The sequence below is a fragment of the Carettochelys insculpta genome, chromosome 17 (genome assembly GCF_033958435.1).
Source record: "Carettochelys insculpta isolate YL-2023 chromosome 17, ASM3395843v1, whole genome shotgun sequence".
In the NCBI taxonomy this organism is placed as follows: Eukaryota; Metazoa; Chordata; order Testudines; family Carettochelyidae; genus Carettochelys; species Carettochelys insculpta.
Window position 1 is genome coordinate 16,064,111 of NC_134153.1, and position 23,766 is coordinate 16,087,876.

The 23,766-nt window shown below is 42.9% G+C and overlaps 1 protein-coding gene across 2 annotated transcripts in view; it reads right to left on the reverse strand.

Annotated features, from left to right (window-relative positions):
• Positions 1-317: 317 nt before the first annotated feature.
• Positions 318-23,766, reverse strand: part of DOK5 (docking protein 5) — a 99,228-nt gene continuing 75,779 nt past the window's right edge. For both annotated transcript variants that reach the window (XM_075011599.1, XM_075011598.1), the window contains exons 7-8: positions 10,983-11,103; positions 318-988 (exon numbers count right to left, since the gene is read on the reverse strand). In XM_075011599.1, coding sequence (XP_074867700.1) covers positions 924-988; positions 10,983-11,103 — 186 coding nt within the window. In that variant the 3' untranslated portion in view covers positions 318-923. The remainder of the gene's footprint in view (positions 989-10,982; positions 11,104-23,766) is intronic.

The window sequence follows — 23,766 nt, forward strand, 5'->3', positions numbered from 1 at the left end:
AATTCTGTCCAGCTTGATTAACACTCTACATCGTGTCTGTGAAGGCAGCACGTAAGAGGACACTGTCAAACACAGTAGGTAGGACATAAAATGTGACTCCTCCCACAAAATTATTTGTAGCTGATGGGATAAAGTGTGTGGGAGTTATTATTCTATTTCCCTATATTCATCACAAATCCTAAAGAAGTTTGGGAGCAATCCAAAATAACTCCATTTCCCTCTGCTTACTCACGAGCAGCTGCAGTTTGATACTAGTCTCTGAGCTGGCTGCACAGCTGGTGCCGGTATTCACATGGAAAAGCACAACAATGGTGGGGAAAGAAATTTTATTTTTAAACACAGAGTTGGAAATAAACATGGAAAACAAAGAAACTTTTGACAACGTCCCTTTTTAAAATCAAATCGGGATTCAAGGAGACTTAGCAGAGGGGAAAATAAATACAATTGCTGCTTAAAATTGGCCATCATTTTGAGAAGATTTCTAAGATTAGTCTTAAGCAATAATATTAACAACTAAGGGGTAAGAGTTACAGCAAACAGGAACCAGGAGATTTCTGACACAGTTGCCATCAACACACACTGCGAAAACAGACTAAGTGGTATCACAGTACCCACATCATATATTTGCAACAGGTATCTATCATATAAAAACATTCAGAAACATTTAGGGGGCAATATATGTCCCCTCCAGGTGTAAAATATTAAATAAACATGGTGATAGTTGGTTTGGCATTTTTTTTAAAGATCTGCAGAACACATTTCTTTCTTGCCCACATTAAAAAAATTGTATTCAGGGACTTCATCCAACCCAAGCTGAATTTTTTCAGTGTTTCCACCTTTGTTTGCTTGCAGTCATCATTATTATCTGGTGGGCGAGGCTGTCCCAAGACAGACAGAGTTTTCAAATCCTTTACAGTCTTTTATCAATGCTCTGCTCTGTAAGTAGGGAAAGTGTCTGTTCGATGAAGCTTCAGGGGGCTTGAAACATCTTCACCAATCCAGATGCAAGAAAACAAGCATAGTTATTGTATACAGCACTTTATTACAGAACTAACTAAAGAACAAAATACGCATCAGAGTCCCTTTGCTTATTTAAGAGAAAGACTGTTGCTGTGCAATCTGCTGCACTGCCCTAGGGGCGGGGCTCCTTTCTCCTTACCCATGGGAGAAGCAATCTGCTACTGGTCTATAAGTGTGGACGGCTTCCCTTGCCATGCTGATTCAGCTCTGCTAACTGATGTGGTACGCAGGGGTCTCAAACTCATCATCTGTGGCAGGGGCAGAGTCAGAGTTAGTGAGGCCCTGTGCTCAGCTTCATTTTTGTCTGCCTCCACCCCCGCCTCAGAACCCAACCAATAGAAAACATTTCCTCTTCCTGCCCCTCCCATTTTTTATTTTTTAATTTATCATCCTATATAAGCAATAATGAAGTAAATGAAAATAAAGAGAGCCACCTTGATTGCTTTGTAGTTTCTTTTTTCACTAACCATTTGAAAATTGTGAGGGTCTCGGTGGACCACTTAATGATCTTTCCAAATAGTGACTGTATCATTAGCTAATGACTGTAAAGTGCTTTGGATAAGAGCAGTTTATCTAAAAAAATGACCTTTCCTCACTCCACCTGAACAGAGCTCTCAGCGCACAGCCTGAGAACGTCTGATCTAGATGAAAGCGTGTATTTGCATTATACGAACATATAAAGGTGTAAAAACAAAATGGATAGATGATACATGAATGGAAAAATAAAAGTTAACTTCCTCTGAAGAAACTTATTCAATTTCAAAAAAATATTCAGATAGCTTTCTTTCTTTTTCTTTACAAATTCACCACTTAAGTCATCATACATAATATTTTGTAAAGAGGCATTTTCAATTGTCCATATTACTGAACTTGTGATGTGTCAGGGACACATCACCTTTCACAAATAATTTTAACTCATTCAAAAAGAATGTTCTCCAGCAGCATTTCTGCCAGGTATTGCTAACAATATTTTCAGAATAGTTTCTACATTTGGAAAAATTCCCTGCACACAATGGCTACATCTACACTAGAAAGTTTTGTTGACAGAAGTTATTGTCAGAAAAAACTTCTGTTGACAGATCACATCCACACAGCAAAGTGGATTGACAGAGCAGCCACACTGCCCAGCTGCTTTCCTTGACAGAACAGTCCCCAGAACCCCATCACACAGGGTCGCATGGCTGGCAATCCCTTCCAGGAGCTCTGGCCAGTTACACCCTTAAAGGCTTCCCCCTGCATGCTCTTTCCCTACCCATGTTGACGCTTGCCTACTTCATTGAGGGACAGCATAGCTACGCAGAACTCACATGCTTTCCATGAGAGCTGCGCCTTCCAGATACCCATGGTACCAAAATAGCCCTGGGGCTTCCACTGGATCCATTCATGGTTGATTGAACTCCTGCTCAACCTCCTCTCAACCATCCTCCACCTCCTCTGGGGGGGACACGCCTGCCACTGGCTTCAAGGAGCACACCCTCAATACCATATGGTCGCACTTGCGCTCGCAGCCCTGGGTGATCAGGTGGGTTTGGAGACTGGTCATGGGGCAGTGAGATGATCAATAATGGCTCCAGAACTTCCAAATGAGGAAAGACACATTTCTGGAGCCCTGTGCCTGGCTCACCCCTGCCCTCTGCAGACTGGACACCTGGCTGTGGCCATCCTCCTGGAGAAGTGGGTCACCATTGCCATATGGAAGCTCACCACTCTGGACAGCTATCACTCAATCAGGAGCCAGTTTGGTGTGGGCAAGTCCACCGTCACAGCCCTCCTCATGCAGATAAGGCATTCTCAGGCTTCATGCCTTGCATGGAGAGTGAGGGGGGTGTCCTGCCCAAGGGGGATCCTCAGCAGACAGGGTTGGGGGGGTAAGGGCTATGGGGAGGGAAGCCCTGCCCCCAGAGTACCATGCCATCCCACCCTCACACAGACCTACTGCTGGGGAGGGAGGCAGATTCACAGGAGAGGTGCCTAGAGAGCTTCAGGGGGAGGGGGAGAAAGAGGGGAGCACCCTTCGGCCCAGTGGCCCCCTCCATGGCTCCCTGATGTGTGTGTGTTTAGCCATGCAGGTTGTGACAGCCATCAACATGCTCCTGCTCTGGAGGGTCGTCCCCAACTGCTTCGGGGCCATCAACAGGACCCACATCCCCATCTGTGCCCTGAACCAGCGTGCAGCCAGGTTCATCAGCTGCAAGGGGTATCTCTCCATGGTGCTACAGCCCCTGATCAACAACTGGCGATGGTTCCTCAATGTTTATGTTGGGCAGTTGGGCCGGGCACACAATATGAGGACGTTTCACAACTCTGGCCTATGCCAGAGGATAGAGGCAGGCACCTATGGACCCCGCTGGTAGTTGGCAATTGGGGACGTTACCTACCTCCTCATGCCTTGGCTCATGAGACCATACACCAGCCACCTGGACCCAAGCCAGGAACTCGTTAACGCCTGCCTAAACTGGGCACGGAACCAGGTGGAGTGTGCCTTCAGCTACCTCAAGGCATGTGCTTCCTCACCTGCCTGGACATAGGGGAACACAATGTCCACCAACTAGTGGCCACATGCTGTGCCCTCCACAACCTTGTGGAGGGTAAGTGGGAGGCCTTCCTCCAGGGATGGGGGGCTGGGTGACACTGGCTGTACCTATGAAGAGCCAGGCATGGCTCCAGTCTGTGAAGCCCACAGGCAAGGGTGTGGATAGAGCTTCTCCCAAGGACTCCAATGACTCTCCTGCAGCCCCACACCATTCCCACCACAACCCCTCCCTTTGTCCCTTCACCCCTCACTGGTCCCTCCCAGTAAAGAGGGATGTAAGAGTGGTGAACCAAGAACCCTTCTGCTTTAACATATGAAAACACAGGTAAAATAAATGGGGACATCGAGAAGTATTTATAAAGCGCAATGATGTATAACTACACACAGTGGGGGCAGGGTTGGGAAAGGGTGTGGGGGACACCAATCCAAGGATGGGGTTGGGGGGCCACAACCCCATGGGGGACAAGGAACATGAGCAGCATTGGCCTTGGGGTCCCCTCCTGCTGCAGGCTCAGGGTCCCCATCAGGGCTGGGTTGGGGCTGGGAGCTGTGGAGGTGGTGGGGTCAGGCTCAGCAGTGGGAGCAGGGGGGCCTGGGGAGCAGGGGTCTGGCCATGGCCATCACTCATTGCAGGAGAGGGCTGGAAATGGGAGGAGCAGTGGTGACGGGGGGAACAGGGGTGATAGCCATGGGTGCCTGGGCCATCAGGTCCCGCCAGACACTGGTGGTGGCATCAAAGCAGTATATCAGTAGGTCCGAGGTCCAAATCTGCCACTCCCATGCCCACCACTCCTGGTCATCCCGCAGCCGCTGCTCCAAGAGGTCCTTGTCTGGGCAGGGATGGCCCCTCTGGCTGCATGCCCACCCTCTTGGTGGTGCAGTGCTGGATCACTCTTGTGCTGGGGTGGGGCTGGCTGGCCCTGGAGGGGAGTGGGGCTTGCTCAGCCCTTGGATGATGCAGCTGTAAGGAAAACAAGGAGAAGAGATGGTGAATCATTCATGCAACACAGCTCCTAAGGCCCTGCCACCCATGCACTGTAAATAGCAGCCACCACTCCCTAGGCTGAGGGACAGGGATTTCCTGGGAGCACAGGAATGAGTAACCTGCACAGTGAGCCCTGCAACAAAGGGACCCTGTGGTGCCTCGGGGACCAAGCTGATAGTTGCGGGCCCTTACCACTTGTCAGGGTATGGCCAAGGGGTGTATCTGCCCATGGTGAGGTCCCATCATGGGTGGTGAGTTCCCAGCCATCCCCTCGCCCCCAAACACCCACGAGTGTGGATTGCAGTGCTTTGTGTGGGAACGGGTGCTGACTGTCATCTGTGGGCATGCCCGCATGCTGGGCTCCACACTCCTCAGTGTGTCTGGGGTCAGGTCATTGCTCGTGTGGCTAGCCTGCTTCCAGCCATGGCAGGGGGTGGTAGGTCCCCTCTCCTCCAGGGCCTGGTGCTTGCCCGGTCTCCCATGAGGGTGGGACATGCTGCCTTGCACATGGTTCCACATACCAGGACTACAGCACAAGGTCCAGCCTAAGCTGGCCTGGCGAGCCCTGTACAATGCCCCATATGTACCTGCCTCTCTCACCCTGGCGGTGTGTGACGTGGAGTACTTACCAGAGGGTCCCTCAAAGAGTTCTGGGGATGCCCTGAACATGGCCTGGATTGTGGAGCCTGAGTCCAGGGTGATCATGATCATGGCCTCACTGGCCTTGGACCCCGGGTCTACCTCTGGCTGCCAATGGTCCCAGGCTGCTCCTCCTCCCCGTTTGACTTTAGCAGCAGCAGGGGGGTTCCTCCTTGGCTGTGTCCACAGCGGCTGTCAGAGGGGAAGTGTCTGTGTTCCTCAGGTGGTGATAGAGCTCTTGATAGGAGGGGCAGGTCAACGTGCACCCCAGCGCAGCGCCTTCACCTTTGCCCACACCTGCTTCATGGGATAGGCAGGGTGGCCCTGGGATGCCAGGGCACTGATTGGCCAGGTTTCACCCAGGATATTGCACTTCTTGGCTGTGGGGTTCAAGAGAATCTCCTCCTTACAGGCTGAGAAGGTCCTGTATCTCTGACCTGGTGCAGGATGGAGCCCAATGTTCTGTGCCCCAAGGGGGCTCCTGGAAATCCTCTGGGAGCTCCCTGGAGGGCCCTGGAAGAACACAGGTTAGCTGGTTCGCAGGCTGGCTTTGCCACCAGACCGAACTCCAGGAAGGTGTGGCTGTGGCAGCGATGAGAGGAGCAGCTTGCTGCAGGCATTCTTCCACACTCTCCACTTCCTGCCCCAGGACTTCCAGGGCTCCCCACACCTTTAAGATTGGCTGGAGGCAGGGAGGATAGAGTTGTGATTGCTGTGGACAGGGCAGCTCCCTGGGCCAGCTGGCACTTACGTTAACAGAAAATATAGGTTCCTCTGATATAACTGATGAGAAGCTTTAAAAAAATCCCAGAAAGGTTTTTTTTTTCCCCCAAGAAAACTAGAGACAATTAAATCAATTTAAAAGGGAAAGAGAAGATCATTCTTGAGACTGTCAGTGGTATATGTGACACAAAAATAGTGCAGTTGAAGAGTAGAGGTGAATATCTAAAGAAAACTGTGCATTTATTTTGCATATTTTTGACAGAAATATGGATGTAGATGCTAATGCCACTCTAGTAAGAAGTTAGGTGAATTCTACCAAGAGGACATAGACACAAATTTTGAAGATGTAGTTAAACATTTCATTCATTTTATCAAAAATGATCAGGTCTGTGCTTTGAAAAGCACCAGCTGATTTGTAAAGACTTATACATTATGGGCTACGTCTACACAAGAAAGTAACAGTAGACTGCCATGGTGGTTTCTGAAAAAAAAACCATAAACAAACTAATTTCTCATTTCCGTGGTTCCATTTTTCTTCATCCTTGGGAAATGTGACTCGTGAAGACCTCTAAATTGCTTTAATTTTCCAACCTCATACTCCTTTCTCAAATTTTCCTTATTACTTACCTTTTCTTGGTTATTTACTAAGAAATATTCTATCACATCCATAGAAATAGATTTTGACTATAGTGAAACATCTTCAGGGTAGGTTCTTCCTTTAGTTTGACAAAATTAACAATATTTTGTAGTTCCATTTCCACTTCAGAGTCCACTTGCTCAATTTTTGCCATCATTATGGTATCCCCACAACTTACCAAGTGATCAGGGAGGAGGCTTGGGGGAAGGTGTGCCACAGGGAGGAGAGGGCTGGGCAGTAAGGGGCAGGGCTTAGGGGACAGGAACAAACACACATAGCCCCTGCTGCAGGGACTCCCAGGCCAGACTGTGAAACTGCTCTGGTTTACATAAGCCACAGGCCATGAGTTTGAGACCCCCATGCTAGGGGAAGGAGCCTAGGCTCCACCCATTCCCCACAATCCTGTGCCAAAGAGACAAGAGTGGTTCCCTGGAGGCTGCTCTCCCTCCCTTGCTGTGACCTACAAAGTGTGTAGCTTGTTCAGGACACACTCCAGTATCACTTCACTCCCCTGTGCGAGAGTGTGTATAGCAGGTAGTCATTTTGACCTAAATTAAATAGAAACAAAAACAGGAGCACATTGAGCTGTCTGTTCTCATGCTACACTGTACCTTATTCCAAAGGCCATCCCAGCACAATCCACTGGACCACTCACTAGAGAGGGTCCTGAAAGGGAGATTTCAACTGGCAAATCAGTTTCCATTCTGAATCAGAACAGAAAGTTGCAACAGGGAAATATTTCACAAACCAATAGCGTACAAAACATTTTGAGTCACCATTTCAGCATGAGACCAGGTAATTTTGTTTCAAATGTCGATTCAAAGTAAAAATGTTCTTATATTTTGGAAAAGTGCCTCCAAAAAGTTGAAACTGCTTGGTTTTTTTGTTTTGTTTTTTTGTTTTGTTTTTTTTGGCTTTTGAAACTTCTTTCCCTCAGAAAACCAGTTTCACAGCAATTTTACAAATACCAATCTTTCCTGCTTCTCACTTAGTAAGATACTACTTAATGTGTGTCAGGGTATTGCAACTGGGCCCATGCTTAGGACAATGTTTATTTTATACTGTTTCCTTTCCTCTTTGAAATTTGGTGCATTCCAAGATTTTGTTGAACTAAACTGGTTACATAGATTACAGGTATGGTGTGGAAAAGAAATTCTAAATATTGAGTGAGAAAATAATCATTAAGGCTGTTAACTAATGGAAACACAATTCCGAAGACTTATCAGAGAATTTAGATCCATTAATCAGTCCCAGCTGTGGATTTTTTCCAAGGATCCTTCTATTTAGTTTATCAAATCTAACCAATTTTTCAAGTATAAAAGAACAGTTTGTACCAATGCTATCTTTTTATTTATTGGAAGTCAGATAAATTGGTGTGAAAATTACTCCTTTTATAAGGAGGGTTACCATAAAACACTGTAAGACCAATCTGCTGATTATGGGGTAATGTTTGAAATAATCTTTTTCTCCTTATGTCACAGGCTGTCATCAGCAGGTCATCTTCACATGACCCAATTTATGGAGAAAATTCAAACTGGCATTAAAGCAAAACATTGCTTTTACTCTTAATTCGTTTTCAAAACATTTCCTGCTTGTATGTTGTGTCTGCGCCCCCTACTGTCCAATCATCTTCAAAGACAATAGAGAAAAATCTACCTCACTTTGTTTCAGAGCTTGTGATAAATAAAGTAGGAGAACGGGAATGGTACAGGCTATATCTAGGCTTGGGAGAACTGGATTTTTCTTTTACGAAATTCAACAGATAATATCAATGCTACATTAACATTTTTGTACTTTTATTAATTTAAAATATCATGTTTGCATGAAGTAATAGAGGGTGTCAGACAATTATTTCATGACAGCAGATTTAGAGATTCAAAAAGTTAGTCTTATAACTATTAATTATAAATTGCAAACTTCATATGTCAAAATAAATAAAATAAGAATTCTTATATCAAACTCTAAAATTCTGAAGCAGCACTTTTCTTACTTTGCCTATCTGTAAATTTCAGGCACCATAGATGGTCATACTTTTTTTTAATCAGTTTGCATGTGCACAAATTTTTGTTGAACCTTAACATTTTACTGATACCAATAAAAAGTTACAAATTTATCTATAGCTCAGTGTTTCCATTGCTTGTGACTTTTATCACAAGCCTTGTGGTAAAAACCTGAAAACGTGAACACCAAAGGCTCAAAATGAACTAGAAAAAAAGAGCCCCACATTTAAAAAAAAAAAAAAAAAGCTCATAATTTATGCCAATTTCATGATTTTTTAGCCTGACTTAACATTTGAACACTTGGGGTTGGCAAGTGATATCAGAGCTGCGGTTCTGCAGAACACATACTTCCAATATTGTTTTGTTCTAGTCATTTAGCTCATAATCTGTCCCTGTCTTCATGGGACTCCTTTGCAATTAGGAGCAATAAGTCCTTGACTTCTCCAAATATTTCTCTTTCTGGGACAAATTGCTGTTAGACTTCCCTTGGGTAAGCTTTACAGCATTGCCAGTAGCCTGACTCTGTACCTTATCCTGCATGGGTACCAGGCGCAACTGCTGTACCTGAGCTCTCTGAGTGGCATGAATGTGTCCAATAGGTGCTATCTGCAGTGTAGCAGTCCCTAGATTAAGCCTGTCGTTCAACACACTAATTCATACTGCACCCTACTCGGGGTCAGAGCATTAGATGTTTTCTTCCTGCAAATTAATGAACTCAGGGAAACATTCTGTTTGTGTGGTGCATATCAGTGGAACCTCTTCCTGGTACAGTACAACTTTCCCCTGCTAAGGGTTGTGCTCCGATGACAGAGTCAAGACTTCTATCCATTGCCTTTCCAGTGTGGACATGTAGCGAACCTATTTCATTCCCTGTTTACTAGCTACATGAAACAAGCAAACTACCACCACCAAATTGGTAACATTTAACCTAGACCTGAACAGAGATCTTAACTATCGTATGCATTACGAGAGCAATTTCCCCAGCTTTGCTATTCATAGGAATGGGACACATCCTACTTAATTTGCTTCATCTACTGGTCCTACTAGTGACAGGTAACCCTTTTTCTTCCTTCCTCCCCTGCCTGCCTGCTATATAAACCCTGGATTCTATTCTTCTGTTCCATTCATCTGAAGAAATGGATTTTACGCATGAAAGTTCCTGACCTACTGAATTTGTTTGTCTCTGAGGTGCTACAGGCATGCTTAAATTGTAAGCATGGGATTCTCAAAAATGCTCAGTACTGGTCTAGCTCTCTCCTACCAACTTGTCAATTTTACCAGTAGATTTAAAATCAAAACTGATCATTTTAAAAGAGCATATGCCAGTCACTAAAGGGGGAACCACATGTTCCATCTATGTTTGTACAGTGTCTACAGCACACTGACCACTATCTGATAAATGAGAGCACTGAATTAGCCATCAGGATAGAGTCTCTTACTAGCCACTAGATGTCCCCTAGTGATCATGACAGCGGCAATGGTGGGCTGTATGGAGCCGCTGAGCTACTGACCCCACAGGAAAATCTAACTTTACTAAAAGCTGCCCTAACTCTCATGAGAAATCATACAAAGTGGTCTGTGTTATCTCTGATACTTTCCCTTGCCAGCATATCTGAAATACAATAGCCAGAGGAACTGCAGCTCCTCAGAGTATGAGAGTACAAGGCCGCAGTTACCCTACTGCTGAATTCGACATGAATTATTCACAACAAGGCCACAATGCTTGTGTGCTTTACTATGCCTAATTTCCCTGTCTCTTGTTGGAAGTCCTAGAGCGAGATTGGATCAAGAGAAGGGTCCTGGCTCTTAGTGGAGGGACAGCATATTTGAATGCTGTGGATTAAAAAATAATCCAAGCAAATAATTTAAAATCATTTTCATCATTTCAAACCATTTGGTGGTTAGAATATTTTGAATTTGCTGCGACCAACTGACTTCACTCAGGAGTAAGGCATGGTTCAGGACTAGACCATAAGCATGTGCAAACTGCAATTTTTCAAAGGCTTATAACTTGGTCAAATTTGTGCAGCTTTTTACAGGGCAGCAAATTACCCAGCCCTGACATAAAGGCATCTGAGTCCCTGCTGCAAAGCATAGAGGTGCTAGAGAAAGAAAGAGCCTCTAGATTTTCTTTTAACAGGCAAAACAATGTATTTTGTATAGCTCTTTTCTTGGAAATGGGTAGAGGATATTGGCTGAAGTTTCCCAAGCTAATTCAGCCTCAGACATGTAACATAGTAAATTTCAGCCTGAGTGGTTAAAGTGTGACAAATTATAAGTAACTAATAACAGGATCTTATCATCAGAAATACAGGGCAACCATAAGAAGGTGATGTTACTATCCCTGCCCATAACAAGAAATGTTTCTAGCACAACAGTAGCTCAAACCATTCTTTGGTCCTGTTCATGACAGTTCAATCCTCCCCTGCACCCTCTCACCCTCACCTTGTAGACCATACAGCTGGCCCGTACTGTGTTGCCGTGTGATGTGCTGCCAGTATGCGCTCCGAGGCAAGGGCATGATGGTGCTGAGGGAGACGGCTCGCTCACTCATTTTCATCTGAAGCTGTAAGAAAGCAAAGGGACATTAGGATGAAAGCACCTAAGCAGTGTTTTGAATAACCACCAAGGCATGTTAATTGCTAAGGCAATAGTTGCACAAAAATAACCAGTTGTGGGCTTTGGTGAGAATGCTGAACACTCAGGTGAGAGACAGACAGGTTTAATAATTCAAATCTTTAGTTGCACCAGAAGCATGCCTTGGATGACAAGTACTGTTAAAATAAGAAATGATGGAAATGCGGAAAAAGACCATGGACAGTTACCTGCTCCTGAGGAGCACGCATGATGGACTTCTGGTGTCTACACAGGAGCGCCAACTACCTCCAATCTACCATATTTTATATACCTCCAATTTACATATTTCATTAGTTTTATTCCAATCACCAGTAAGTATTATGACTACTGTGTTTTATGTGTAAACTTAAAGTGCCAGGATTTTTGCTGTTTTTGCTACTTTCATATTTCAGTAGAACTCTGATTCTCTAACCTCAATAGGACTAAAGGATGGTCAGATAATGGAAATGTTGGATAATACAGAATACTAAAGAAAATAACAGCTATAAATATCTATAAACTCAGTTTACTAATTCCAATGAAAACAACACAGTCATCCTAAAAAAATCTTATACTTACCACGTTGGATAAAAAAACATGTTGGATACTTGAGGTTCTCTTGTATTTCTAATTTATTTATTACCACTGACAGTACAGTGATGGCACTTGCTTGACCAGGCTACTTCTATTTTTTACTAGCTATTGGGATTCATTTTTCTGTAAACAGGTTTTGGCAGCACATTTGCTATATACATTGCTCTCCAATTTAAGCACATCCTATGGTGAAAACTTCACCACTGTCCTATATAGCAGCAGCTCTTAGTTACTTAATGACAACATCACTAGGACACCACTCATATAAAAAATAGGTTGAAGCCAGCCAAACCAAAGCAAATATCATTTAGAAAGGACCCTTATGTCAACTCCCACTAGGAGCTTCTAATGGAATAATGGCTTTATCTCTCCACCCCCAGCTCTTGCCAAAAGTGGTATAATTTTATATTTTGCACTGGTGGCAGTGACACCGGAAATTGGGAGGCAGATTCCACACAACAAGACTGGGAGAGGGGTATGCAAAGGAAGCAAAAAGCACATGTATATGCTTCCCTGGTTCTGGGCCTGCACTAGGTCTGCTGAAGGCTGTTGTAAGTTCCATATGGTCGAAATAGAAAACTAATGGAACACAGGAAATCTCTGGCCATTCCCCATTTGCCAGCAGCCTCAGACCAATGTAATCATGCCACATCCGAGGGCTTATCTACACTTACCGCTGGTTCAACATGCTGAAGATTGATCTTCCAGCGTTCAATTTAGTGGGTCTGGTATTGACCTGCTTAACTGAACACTGAGGGTGCCACCACTGACCCCAGTACTCCTTGCAGTCGCAAGGAGTAAGGGAAGTTGAAGGGGAATTTCTCCCACCCAGATCCTGCTGTGGCAGAGAAATTTGACCTAAGATACATGGACTGCTTTATCACATCTACAGTAGATGCGATAAATCAATGGCTGGTGGATCAATCACTGCTGTGTCGATTCACCACATCGTGGAACCAAGACCTGACTCTTTAGCTTTTTCAGCTGGGGTGCAGTAAGGAAAGGGATGTCAATTTTTTTCCTTTCGTACTCTTTTTTTTCTGTCTCCTCTCTCTTCTGTAGGGGAGTAAACATCTGTCCCAAATAAGCCAACATAACACAACAGACCAAATTCATCTCTTTTGCACTTTGAGTTAAATGTGTGGGCTTCTCCAAACCTACAGAGCTGTGCCAATGCACCTGTACTGCTATAGTGCTCAGTGAAGAAGCCTCCTATATCTTTCCGAGAAGTGGTAGGTCTGTCCATGGGAGAAGCCCTCCCACCAACAGCACTCTCCCCATCTGGAGTTTGGTCTATATAACTGCAAACTTGCCACACTTCTATGCAATACAATTATGCAGACAAGTTTGTAGTGTAGACAGGGACTCAATACAACCAGATGATCCAATTTCTACAGTGAGGTGGGCCACAGAAATACCCAGATGGGGAGTTAGCATGAATTGGGCCTATTCAGAATACTCTGGCCTAAGGAAAAAGACCATCAAGATCATGATCATTAAATGCTATACAAGACACAGAAGTATTATAAGCAGAACAACAGAGGGTATTAATATTATGGTGGTAGGTCCGTGTGTATGTGGAATGCCCAGTCCAGTTCTGAGCAGAGAAGACTTTCAGTTGACCTAAATTCATAAACAAGCAGAGGTCTGATCAACACAAACTGTTTTATTTAGTGACAGAGTCAAGTCAGCACACCATCTAAAAATGTGAATGTGAAAAGTAAACTACTTATGTGAACAGGGCTATGGCTATAACGTTGCTAACAGTCAGAGCATCTGGCATGGAATAAGCTGACAATTAAGCCCACTAAAGCAAGAAATTTAAGAGACCATCACTCTCATGAAAGAAGGGCCCTATGACTATGCAGAGACAGTGCTGGGATACATCAAAAGGGACCATGCTAAATGTATCTTACCCAGGGGTACAGCTGTGTGAAACTTTCACAACCAATTCACCTTGCCTGGGGATTCCCTAGGAACTAGGCCTTGGTTCACTGCAATGAATCCAGGATAAATACCGGGTAGCTATAGCTTGAGTTATTGATGAACTCTTTCAGCACTAGCTGTGTGTAAACAGCAGGTTTGAGTTGCATTTTACTCAGTTTGGGTATTCGCTGAAGCCTGAGAATCAAAAGGAAATAAGGTTTGCCTAATATCTTTCAAAAAGGTATTTTGCATGACCTTGTTCAGGAAGGACTCTGCTGGCCAGTTGTTCTCTCTGTCTATTACCATCACTGAACCGATATGCATTTGACAGCTGAGGATTTTCAAGTTGCATTGGCATAGTTGCAGGATGGCAGGGTTCATGGCTTACCACACATTCAATTCAACAAACATTCAAGATTTCAAAACCCATAGGGTTTCAACCAAATAAAGCCCTTTGCAATACAACACTCTTTTTATGACACTTTATAAAAGAGAGGCGTCAAAGTAAAAATGCCATAACTTTGTCTTTCCTCAATTTTTTTGCACTGATGGACTGCACCTGCAAGACATGGGTATGCAGACATTTTGCAAATACAAATTAACAATGAATGCACAGATCAGAAAGCCATGTTTTACCCCCATTCCACAGAAAAGAAAAACAAAAACCAAGGCACAGAAAAGCAAGTGACTTGGCTCAGATCAGAGAACAAACATGTATAGCAGAAAGGGAAGAGAAGCAGTCCCTGTTCCTTAACTAGTAGGTGATATCTCCCTCTCCATTTGCTCCTCACCTGAACCATCACATTGAAAAATACTGCTGTTTGTATCTGTCACTGTACTTTGTGGTGTCTAGATCAAAAGTGAAAATAAACACTGAGTAGTGGAAACAACAAGCAGTTAGGTGACAACTTGAAGACTAACAAATGTATTAGGGTATAAGTTTTCATGAATTACAGCTCACTTCATCAGATACATGAACTGAAAGAATCAGACGGCAAGGATCCATACATACAGAGATGGGAGTGTTATAGTAGTGCTTATGAGGCTAATTCAATCAGGATGAATGTGGCCCACTTCCACTACTGAGAAGAAGGTGACAATACCTAAAGGGACAAATTATTATTGTAATGAGATAGCCATTCCCAGTCTCTATTCATAACCGTTCTGATGAAGTCAAATTTGCATATAAGTTCCTGCTCAGCAGTTTCCTGCTGCAGTCTGTTTTAGATATGTTTTGCTGAAGAATGTCAACTTTCGAGTCTGTAACTATGATCAGGGAGGTTACATGCTCTTCCCATTTTATGTATGTTTTTTCTTGATCAGTGTTCCTGTAAGCTGTGGGCTTGTGCATCCACTCAGGGGAGATTCAAATGCCACCCAGCTGACTAGAAAACTGCCCACAGATAGTTTTGTTTGTTGTGCACATTCGGCCATGTCTTGGTGCACATAAAAATTTATTCTGCACATGGATGGAAAAAACTAGCACATGGATGGACAAGATTAGAAGGAATGTTGTTCGTGAAGTCCAATGTGCGTTCATTTGTTCTTTTGCATAGAGTCAGTCTGGTTTGTCCACTGGACTCCTTGTTTTCACTGAAACAGATTAACATGGCTGCCTCTTTCAAACTGAGTAGTTGGCAATTCTTGAGGGATTTTCAAGCTAGCCAAGCCTGACATCCTGTTCTCATGATAGTTCCCACCTGATTATCAGGCAAAGAAATTTTGGATGTTGGAAGCATGTTCTAAACCAGGGGTCAGCAGCCCCTGGCATGGGTGAGAAGATCAGCACGCGAGCCAATTTTTATTGGCACACAAAATGGGAGCTCAGCCCTGCCCCTTCTCCCCCATGCAGCTGAGAACTTGCTCAAAGCCATGCCGCTTGTGGATTGACAAAAGACTAGATAGTGCTACCAGCCACCACCTAAACACCAAAGCTCTGCATCCTAATTTATTTATTAACTAAGTTATTGTAAACAGGACTTTAAAAAGTACCACCAGCACTCGGATGGTACATAGAGATCAAAAGGTCAAATGTTGGCACTCATTTCTTGGAAAGGTTACTGACCCCTGTTGTAAACTTGTAGATGCTTATATGAACATTACTGAAACTTTCTCAGCTGCCCCAACTGCTAATATAAACATGACCAAACAATTTCTGGTATCTTTAAGTTAAAAGGCAAACACAAAAAACCACCAAGCTACCAACCTGTAAAACTCAAAAACATGAAAACATCTGCAGAGAAAAATAACCAAGAATACTAATTTTTTTTCTTACCACTTGATAGTCATCAACACAAACACAAAAATTCTCATGGAGACCTAAACTCAGCCATACCCTTTCATTTGCAAAAAAAACACCTAGCATATACATACACCTTGCAGTTTCCTCTGAAAGTCAGCAGGGTCATAAAGCTGTTCCCCGAGTTTACGAACCCTCCAGAAGGAAGTCCTACCTCCTAACCATGTTTTCACAGCTTGACTGTCTCCTCTGGTTTCTACTGTTTTAATGCAGCATCAAGAAAATGTGGCATCTCAAATGGAGAAGACTGAAGCCATTTAGGACTCCTGGGAGGCCACCTGTTTCTTGGTGCCATATTTCTGCAAGTCATGTCAGCAAATGCATTTGAGCTAAACATATTCCATGGAAAACCCAGCCTCAGGCCTCTTTCCTTATCTGCAACACCCTCAACTACAGTCACAATTTTTCATTTTAAAGAAAAAAACATTGGCAATTGCACTGTGCTTAAATACATGAAATCTGGACTATGGATGGTGAAATTGACTTTTTGATGCAATTTTTCATCAATCCCATTTTTAACAAATGTTTTCTCCAGCTAAAAGTGAACTACATATTTCTGTAATTTGAATTCTGTGGCATTGCTAAATGTTCCATCCCAAAAGTCCAACTAAAGGCTCTAAAACCTGAAGTTTAGAGAAAAAAATATTCTGGAGCATGTAAGCTCTGTGGAGAAGGGGCAATTTTTTTTTGCTGTGACTATACAGAGTCTGTTACATTAGGCTCATGATGTATGTTTAAGGCTTCGAGGTCCTACTGTAATAGAAATAATATTTTGGAAAGCATGTGAGGTGCCAACATATAACAGTTTATGCAAGCACCATCCCCATTCTCTCATTAAGTCTGTAATACTGGCAGCAAAAACCACATCAGTATATCAATGCTACACTCCATTTCCACAGAGTATGTTCTGGGAGACATGATTTAAGCTATGTCTACATTTTACTTTCCTTTTTAAGAATATCTGTATGTTGAAATGGAAGGAAAGGATCTTTGCAACATTTGTGTATTTCACAGTGAAAAGAGAAAGGTCAAACAAGCACAAAGAAGAAGCAGAGATAAGTCCTGGCTATCCGAGAAGAAGTAAAGGCTTGAATGACAAAGTGCGTGAGGTAATATTTTTATTGGATGACCTTCTGTTGGAGAGAGAGAAAGAGAAAGAAGCTTTCAGGCTTACATAGAGTTTTTCAGGTCAGGGCTGAAGTCATCTAGAGGAAGCTACTCACCTACAACTTCCTTTTGTGAGGTGTGGACATTGTGCTTGGGATCTGAAGGAAAAGCAAGGAAAAATCAACTACTGATCTTTAAAATATCCACCTATAAGTTACTAATACTGAATCACTTGAAACAGTACGCTCTTCCACCTACATGATATTCAATACAGTCTCTTCCATAAAGTATTAGCAGAAACTTCTGTGTTAGTATACATTTCAGCATCATGGAAACAAGCAGGGATCTATTCTAGGAAATGTAAAAGTAGAACACTAAGTTTTACATTTCCCTACCAGCATAAAGTATTTTAGCAGCCTGAATTCCATGTACCATTGTCTCTAAGACAGATTGGGTGAGAAGGAAGTTTAAGAGACACTACAATGTACCTGAGGTAAGAGGAGTTTGTAATGGGACATCCTTGGAGCATTGGAAAGAGACTTGAGGGGAAGAAGATTTGACAAATAGATATCAAGAGGCCTGAAGGAGAGCTAGGTGTGAGTTTTGACCCAAAAGGAAGGGATATGGGCCTGGTGAGCTAAGAATAAGCAATCCTATAGTCTGAACACAAAGACTTTGTCAACAAAGCTCAGATTCCATGTCTTGACCATAACTGATTTGATTCCCATAATTCATTAACTGGTATCTCCGAAGAAACAGAAGGAGCCAGAATGACACGATGTTTGGCTGTTTTTATTCTGCATAAGCACCCAGCACTGAGATGTGGGCTGAAAGCAGTAGGAAATGAAATGCTTACCCTGCACATGCACAGTGGTTATGGGTTTGCCAGGAGCAGAGAAGTGTGAATCCATGTTGCAACAACTTGGTGAGCTGAAGGACATCGGACCCCAAACCTACCATATGAGGAGTGTTGCTTACATTTTTCCACTCATGTCATTGTGTAATGGCTATTGGGACCCATCCAGCCACATCCCATCCAAATGACACTGGTGTTCTGCCTGATGCTACACCATCTTCACAGAGAATATACTGCAGTGCTTGTAATGGCTTGCCAGTGAAACCTGCACTCGCAGTAAAATTCTGCGTGCTTTTCCATCAAGACAAACGTTTATAATCAACCCTACCTAAGTGCACTTATTGTGGTGGCTTCTTCTTTATTTTCCTTACACCTTAATTATGGTGGAATCTCCTGTCAAGGGCGATGAAGGGGACTGGGCTTTCCCTGGCCCGTGTAACTGATGACTGCATAATGCAGTGCGGGTGCACTCTCACAAAAAGCTGATATTTTACTGGATGATTATGGTACAGTGATTATTATCAGTGTTTTCACCATTTATGGAGATTCACTGGCAACCAGGACGGTGTAGTCTGTTATAATGTTCTTCTGCTGAACATACATAAGGAGGGATGGGGCTGACACAATTGCTGGCCCCCTGTGCAAGTGAGGGTGGCTCTGCATAACCAGGAATGGTGTGGCCTTGGCCAGAAGGGGTGGTGTTGTGGCTAGCCCCCCCCACCAGCACTTTAGTGCTGCTCAGACTGTCCCACCTGGGGCTCCAGCTGCTGCTGCTGCCACAGTGGGTCTGTCAAACGAAAGCTCATCACTTAATACATCATTTTGTTAAAGTGCTACATGACTGTTGTTTAGTTTTGTTAGAATACAGACTAACACAGTTGCCTCTCTGTTACAATAGTAGTTGTGAGAGTCATGAACCCAGGGCCCCTTTAAATCACCAGGCCCTGGGACAGTCACCTCTTTTCTCCCCCCTGTACTGGCAGGTCTGGTAACAGGAAAAGCACTTTAGAAGCACACAGTGGTCAGTGATGGCAATGTACCATTTCACCATTAGAGGAGAGCCACATGCTTATGACGACAACAAGAAGTCTTGTGGCAGCTTATAGACTAACAGATATCGTGGAGCATAAGCTTTCTTGGGAGAAGACCCGCTTCATCAGATGCATGAGTGGGGGGGTGGTGGTTTCAGAGGGGTATTTAAAGAGTGGGGTCCCAGTAAGAGGGAGGGCCAGAGCTGACAAGGTCTATTTGGCAAGGTGGAAATGGCCCATTATCAACAGTACTTATCAAAAGAGGAAAAAACAAGTTAGATCAGACAGGGGGATGTGAGCCTCTGTCAGAGTCTAATGGGGAGATATTAGCACCCAGAGCAGAGAAACTGCCTTTGTAAGCTGCAAGCCACTCCCAGTCTCTGTTTAATCCATGGCTACAGACTAACACGGCTACCTCTCTGATACTTGTCACCATGTTTATGATGGGATGTTGTTGCATAGTGTTTCAGCAGCTATGGAATTCTGTGCCATGCCAGCAACTCCACTCTGCGTTCAGAGAGAAGTAAAAACACAGTGGTGAAAAGCAAGTTACTCTTTTAGTTCCTACTTCAATATATTAGTGAAACAGTAGAGATGTAATATGTATGTGTGTATATACCTGGCTCTGCTTGAAATTTATCTGGTTGTATGTCTCCATGTTTTAAATCCTCCTCATGAACAAAGAGTGCCGCTTGGAGTGCTTCTTCAGCAGGAATGCACTAATGTGACTGAGATCAGAACTTGGTCCGGTACTTAAAATACTTTTCCAATATTATTTGTATCCACTCTTATTTGTCCACTGCTAATGAAAACATGATTCCTGTTGGGTCTGTACTGCAAATGCTACAGATCGGAAGAAGTGGGTCTGTCTCATGAAAGCTCATGATCCTAATAAATCATATTGTTAAGTCTTCAAAATGCTACATGACTGCTGGTTTGTTTTGTTAAGAGTACAGACTAACATGGCTACCTCTCTGTTATGATTCCTGTTGGGGTTTGCAATCATTTTTAAACATTTTCTGTAGAACACAGGAAGGAAGGATTTCATATCACTTATTATGGCCCCTGTTCTGTGATGTTATTTAGTTATAATTTACCCCTAAATGTCTTCTGAGGGCCCCATGAGCAGTGGACATGCTGATAAAGTTGCTATAAAATACTGACCTCCTATAGTCCAGCAAATTCTCTAATTCAACACTGGTCAGCACCTGGGGGTGCTGGTGAGTGTGATCTGTTCACTTCACATTGCTATCTGTTCATTTAGCATACATTTCAGAGACTTATCAATTACTCTAATTATAAAATATCAGACATGCACCTGGTAAATCTTAATCCTGGATTATATTGAGATTAGGGCTGTCAATTAATCACAGTTAATACATGTGAGAAATGCAAAAATAGATTAAAACAGCTGTCATTACTCACAGTTTTAAATGACTGTTAAACAACAACAGAACGCCAATTTAAATTTATTATAAATATTTCGGATATTTTTCTACATTTTCAAATATGTTGGTTTCAATTACAACATGTAATACGAAGTTAACAATGTTTACTTTTTATTGCTTGTATTAAGGGATAAATAGTTGCACTGGAAAAAAGATAAACAGATTTTTTAAACTCACATTAATCGTGATTTTTTAAAATCGCCTCACAGCCCTAACTGAGATTCCTCCCTCCCACTCCGCCTGTCAGGTGAAGTAGATGTTTGTAATCAACTTAAACTGTTTAAAACAATCATTGCTTAGTTAAGGCAGATACCAAATCCATTGCAAAAGTTATGCAAATACTGTAGAAGAGGAAATGTTTTTAACAACTTCAGACAGTGATACGTTAATGCTCTCTTATCCCTTTTGATTGTTTTACTTATACTGTCCATTTTTCACCCTACTGTCATCCTTTGCATTGCAACATACTCCCGTTCTCTAGTCCCATCTCTTGGCAGTCACTTGATAATGAGTAAGATGTTCATGCCACCCTCCTATTTGTGAGTCTGTTGATGGCTGACATTAACAGGAGTGTTGAGAGCAAGACATGAGAAATAATTCTTCCACCCTACTCAGAGCTCATCAGGCCTTAATTGCAATTTTGTGTCCCGTGTCAAGAAAGATGTGGAGAAATTGGACAAGGTCCAGAGAAGAGCAACAAGAATGATTAAAGGTCTAGAGAACATGAGCTATGAGGGAAGACTGAAAGAAATGGGCTTGTTTAGTTTAGAAAAGAGAAGACTTAGAGGGGTCATGATAGGTGTTTTAAGTACCTCAAAGAGGGTTATAAGGAGAAGGGAGAAAAATTGTTTTCCTTGGCCTCTGAGGATAGGACAAGGAGTAACAGGCTTAAACTGCGGCAAGGGAGGTTTAGATTAGACATTGGGAAAAACTTAGTTAACTGTCAGGGTTTTTAAACACTGGACTAAGTTGCCTAGGGTGGTTGTGAAATCTCCAACACTGGAGATATGTAAGAGCAGACAGACACCTATCGGGGATGGTCTAGATGGTGTTTGGTCCTGCCAAGAGGGCAGGTAACCGGACTCAATGACCTCTTGAGGTCCCTTCCAGGTCTAGTGTTCTATGATTCTATGAGCAGCGCCATTCTAGAGCCACAGATCGAATCACAGAAGGGGCAAGTGCTGGTAGCTGTTGGAGGGGCACAGGGCAGTTTTTGAAGTTCTGTTGCTCTTCTCAGGCTCTCCTTTTCTGTGCTGTGGTGGGACCTCTCAGATTCCACCACCCCCACGTGGATTACTGCTGTCCACTGGGGATGGTCCTGAGTAGGAGTCTCCCAAGTACTGACACCGATGCTGCACTTTTTCATGTGTGCCTTTAGCATGGCCTTATATTGCGTCCTCTGGTGCCCAACGCTCCTTTGTCCTTCCTATCATGCCTGGCACTAATTTCCATTTCCAATGATCACAAGTGTATATGGAAAAACATAATTAGTAATTTGCCATACAATAATCCAAATGCACTTGTATTGTGATGTTCCTCAGATGCACTTTTGTCTAAAAATCCACCTCTGAGCATCCAAGCTGCCCTTCAAACTGACCATTAACATCATTCTAAGTAATACAGGATTTCAGTTGCCAGAACTAGGAAGGTTCATTCTCATTAAGTCTTGATATGCCATCATGAGAGCTAATGAGGTTACTTCTTCAACTAACAGGACTAAGCCCAATATATATGGTAACAGTCAAAAATTATAATTCTGTTCATCACGTATTATGACTGCTACCTAATCTCTCATGGCTTTTGAAAAATGTATTTGTGCTCTAAATAAATATTACTTACTACAGGTTGAACCTCCCTGGGGACCTGACCAATGTTGAATAAGAGAATTTGCTGGACACAGGAGGTCAATATTATCTAGCACATTACCAACACTTCCACTGCTTACTGGGCCCTTACCAGATGTTTAGGGGTAAATCACAGTTCAATAACAGCACAGAACACAGAGTCAGGACTGGAGGCTGTAAATAAACTTTATGGGACCACATGAAACATGGCCACACCCATGAAAACTAAAATAATGCCAGATTACAGATGTTGCCAGATTAGAGTGCTCTGGATTAGAGGGGTTCAACCTGTACTTTCCCACTGAATTATGGTATGAAAAAGAAAGGAAGAAAGCATAAAAAGGCAGGTGCAAACCACCTATGCTGTGTGCTAGCAAATAATCAGAAAGGGTGAAATTCACCCAAACAGCAGGCCAACACTGTTTCTTCTCTTTACAGAAAGGAGAAACCTATTAATTCCCTTTGCTGACACCTAAATGTCACCCTGTGATGTGTTCGTGTTACAGGGTTGCTTTGCACCAATGACATAAAAAACAAACAAACAAACAAAGAAACCCATAATCTGGCATTTATTCTGCACATAGATGGCAAAAATTAGAACGAACACTGGTCACAGCATCTTATTTTAAACGATCCCTTGTCTGCTCTCATTTGCAGTAATGGCTAGCCTGATTTCTTGTTAGTCCTAGAACTGGGGGAGCAGATGGGGAGTTTAATGTAACTTTTGCCAGCCATGCACCAGTCTTGTGCTAAACTTGATTCAGATTGGAATATCTAAGACAATGATTAAAAAGGGACCTTACAAATAAATAAACAGTGGACAATATTTTCTGTGAATGTTACATTTTAAAATGAATTTTAAGAACCTATATACTCTATCCTTCCAGGTGTACATGTCTATAAATAAGAATTTAAATCAGAAAGTTGAGAATGTTCTGTGATCAGCAAAAGAGGTGACATTCAGCAAATAGATTGTCTATTATGATCAGATCTAATGTGACTGAAACAAAAACTTTAATGTGAACACCCCTGAAGTTTAGAATGAAGGCTGGAATCTGAACCTAGATCCAGAGCCAGATTTCAAAGCCATTTCTGTGATGGGCTGCACAAAAATATCCAATGTCTGAATTTCTGGTTGGGGTTCAGAGGAAAAGGGCTCATCTTTGTAGAGCAGTACTAAATTATATGTCTTTAAATTGAAAGGAAAAGTATGTTGTTATCCTCAGATTACCATTCTAGGATTGACAATGTTATTCTAAAGGCGATAGTTGGACCTAGTTTTAGGAAAATGGAGTTTAGCTCTATTGCAGCCAGTCCCACTGAAATTTATGGCAACTACATCTCTGTGAAGTGATTGAGGTGATGATTTTACTGAGCTGTTTAGTATTTGAAGAAATAGGAAGGTACCTCGGCAATCACTGTAATCATGGTGAGTGCAGAAGTTGAGGTAGCTGTTAGTTGTGCAAACAGACAAAAAAAATTAATAAAATAATTCCAGCTGGGGCCAG